We start from the raw sequence: 3,829 nt of genomic DNA on the forward strand, positions 1-3,829 counted from the left end.
GGAATTTTAGGAGTGAGGGAAATATAGGTTGCTTCACAACCTAGGGCAATAGGAGTTATTCCTTTAATAGAAAAGAAATATTTCCAATAAAAAGAATATTGGGATTTGGGCTAGGATGGAAATGACAGGATCTAGGGAAATATTTGAAAATGAAAAGCCACTCTGAAAGCAAAGAAGAGGGCATCTTTTTCAGTTTCCAGACCACAAAGCCGCGAAAAAGAAAAACTCAGGCAAAAACCTCGGAAAAACAAAAGAAAAAGAAAGGGTCAAAAATCAGGCTATCACAGCCGGTAGGGTCAAGCCCGTTGTCGTAGCTCCGCGGGCGCCGCTGGCATTGGTTGTGGCGGCCCTCCGCAGTGCGTAGCATGAGGCGGAGCGGCTCCTCCGCGAGCGTCGGCCAGCCGCCGGACAAGGCTGTCGCTGCCCTCCGTCGCCCTTCTGCCGCTGGAGGGACAACGATGACGATGGTGGTAGCATGGATGGCGATGGATGTTCGGCAGGACAGGGCGGCCACGCCGATAAGGTGGTCGTCCAGTATAGGGTTTAGCTTTTTTAAGTTTTTATTTTAGCGATCGAAATATCAACCTTTTACGTAAAAATTTGTCCGAACTTGAATGAAATCAGTCGAGTTCGTTTAAATTTTACCGGATTTGTTTAATCCTTTGAAATGTTGCGGTAGCGTTGAATGGCCGGTTGCCGCAAACATGTCCACGAGCTTTTTCTCTGTTCAGCGGACGGAGGGAGTAAATTTAAGGTTTGCTGAGATGCACTTCCTCATTGGCGGAGCCTCCATATTCCCTGCAGTATACTACTGTCGATTAGGAAAACATCCACCATCTCCGCGTGCCATTATCTCTTGCTTTTGTCTTCAACTTTCGTTTCTTGTCTTTGGTTTTCCCTGCCGGATTCCCTTCTTCTTTCGATGCGACCATGCCAGCCATTCACGTCCACCCGAAACTCGGCCAACGGGGAGCTCTCGGCTGCCCTGGCCTGAAGTGATGCCGGCGAAGGCGCTCGGCCAGGCCGGAGAGGTCGATCTAGTTACCCAGGAGCTCACCCAGCCATGGGCTGCGATTAGATTACCATTTGAGCTATTCGGCAGTCTTCGGGGCCGGCGGCGAAGAGGTCAAGACGAGGAGTAGGTGGGTGGCGGGTGCGCGGTCTCCTCGTGCGGAGGCACATCGTGCGCGTCCTCGCCACTTCGTGTGCAGGCCACTAGTGCTTTTGCCGAGGTTGGTCGACGACATCGCTGGATAGTTGGTGTAGTCGAGGTCCCTTTCCGGCTGGCGGCTGCCGTCGACATCACACGATTCCGCGGTAGTTGGTGCTGACTCGGAAGTACACTTTTCAGTCGACTTCACGCGGGTCCTTTCGCGCATATTAGTGTTCATTCCGGCGTCCCGGCCCTCCACTCGCCATATCCATTTCCCTCCTGTCTGCCGCGCCAGTCTCATCGAGCTCCACCAGGGCACCCATCCACAAAATTAAGTAGCAACGAGCTCCACCAGGGCACCCATCCACAAAAAAAAGTAGCAACGAGCATGTCGGGTCGGCTTGCTTCCGTGCCGGAGGAGACCACCTCCGGCTACGAGGCTCTCTCCCTCTACCGCCGTCGGATCCGGACCATCGACGTGTCCGCGGCACAGACAACATCGCCTTTCTTGTCCGCCTACCAGTCCGGTCATAGCGGATCCAGCTACTCCAGCTACACCGGTACCTCGAGTTCTGATCACATGTCCAACAACTCCGGCAGCTCCCCCCGTTGGGTGTCTGCCGCCGCTACGGACTTGGGCGCCCACGAGCTCGCCATGGTCGCTCGGCAAATGGTCAGCGACGGCTACATCGAGCGCTTGGTTCAAGCAGCAAATGACACCACTTGTCCCATCCAGGAATATGGATACGGCCTCGGCAAGCACCGCGTTGTGGACAATTGGTTCTTTGAGCTTGACGTGGACTGGGTTCTCCGAATCCAAAGCAAGCATGACTTATCTGAGCAACTGCAGCTCCAAGACAAGTCAGCGTCATGGCTCCAAAACTATGTGGAGCGATGGGTTCGAGCTCTCATGGTGATTGCCTATAGTATCCAAGAGATACTCGCGGTCACCTCATTTGGCAGCACGGGCATCAACAATATGGTCGTCTTCGTGGATGCCATCATCCCTCTTCTCAAGGTGGAGAATCTACGGCACCTGCTAAATATGTATGTATGTGTGTCCAAAGCTTGGTACATTATGACGCCTCCAGAAGACCAAAGCATAATCAACCACATAGTCGGCCCGCTGCCGAGAGCAATGAACAAGCTAAGCGATGCCATATCCAGCACGATGGAGCAGGTGAGGACACTCATGGAGGATGACAACTCGTGGGCTATCGAGATTCCGCGAGGAGGAGGTGGGGTTCACAGGAACACCCAGTTGATGGTGGATTACATTGTGACCATGAGAGAAGCATTGGCGTCGATGCTAAACTCTGCACCAAGCCAAACCACTGTAAATCTTTGTGCCCTGATAGAAGACACGACTGGTTATCTTAAGGATCTTCTTCTGAGAAAGTCAGAGCTATGCTTGGACCTAAGCCTGAGGTACCTATTCCTGCTCAACAATTTCTATTTTATAGCACAGGTGCCTGAGCCTTCGGGATCGTTAAATCTTGAAATATGGTCTGGACACCACAGCGGACTTAATCTTTCGCCTGAATGCGAAAAGTACATGGATAGCTATCTTGATGTTTCGTGGGGTCATGTGCTGTCCTGCATACCGCATTCGAATTCTCGTGGACCATTCCATTGTTTGATCAACACATCTTCGCTAGTTAAATTTCAGTCGGCGTTTCACAAAACATACCAGGCCCAGAAGTTCTGGAAGGTTCTCGATCCTCGGCTCAGAGATGCAATGCGGAGAACTATCACCGTAAGAGTCATTTCAGATTACCGCGACTACCTGGAGGAGCATCCGGAGGTTGAGAAACACGTTAGCAGCGGAAGCAACAGTCCCGACATTTTGGAAGAGATGCTAGGGGAGCTATTTGAAGGATGAGAAAAGCTTGAGGCACCGAACAGCCAACCAGCAAATATGACACTGGAGTTCACTGTTCACGTTTCATTGTTGTATTTGGAATTTTTTTCCCTTTTGAAGTGATTATGTACTCTGAGATACTTCAGCCGGCAGATGTAGGATCCCTCGTATGTAAAGGTAGCCCCGGACTGCTGATTATTACTCCATCATTATGTGACTCTAATATTTATGAATGGAAATTAATATTTACATAGTTGTAGTAAATGTTTGATAGCTTATCTGCTTATTATGTGTTAGACTGTATAACCTCCATATACATACGTGTATATTGTAACATTGTATCTTATTCATTATATATATGTGATAGGCCACCCCTAGAGGGTTGTGCCGGTTCCCCCAAAAACCTATTGTCTCACATGGTATCATGCTAGGTTACGATTCGCTTTCGCTAAACCCTAATACCCGACACCGCCGCCACTCCCGATCGCGCCGCCGCCATGTCGACCGCCGCCACGTCTGGTTCCACCACCGCGGGCTTTCTGTCGGCCTCCCTCGCGGCGCTGCTGTCCCTCCCGCTGGACGCCGCTGCTGTGCCGGCCCCGCTCGGGACACAGAGCATTGGCTCCTTCTTCTCGACTCCTCCAGCGACCTCATCGTTCGGGCGCGAGCTCGCGGTGCACACCGCTGCTGCGCCGACCGCCTCTTGTGCCGCGGGTACTGTCCCGTCGCTGCCGCCGGTGGCGCCCGAGTCCGCCTTGATGGCGGGGCTGTCGGCGTCGGGCCCGGCTGTGGCGCCATCTGCCCCTGCACCCTTC

General features: G+C 52.4%; 1 protein-coding gene across 1 annotated transcript; it reads left to right on the forward strand.

Moving 5' to 3' along the window:
* Positions 1-1,430: 1,430 nt before the first annotated feature.
* Positions 1,431-3,263, forward strand: LOC123042620 (exocyst complex component EXO70H1-like). The gene has a single exon (XM_044465042.1). It carries the CDS (start codon positions 1,542-1,544, stop codon positions 3,033-3,035), a length of 1,494 nt encoding a protein of 497 aa, XP_044320977.1. The 5' UTR covers positions 1,431-1,541; the 3' UTR covers positions 3,036-3,263.
* Positions 3,264-3,829: the final 566 nt, after the last annotated feature.

This window comes from Triticum aestivum, chromosome 2B, assembly GCF_018294505.1.
Source record: "Triticum aestivum cultivar Chinese Spring chromosome 2B, IWGSC CS RefSeq v2.1, whole genome shotgun sequence".
Lineage (NCBI taxonomy): Eukaryota > Viridiplantae > Streptophyta > Magnoliopsida > Poales > Poaceae > Triticum > Triticum aestivum.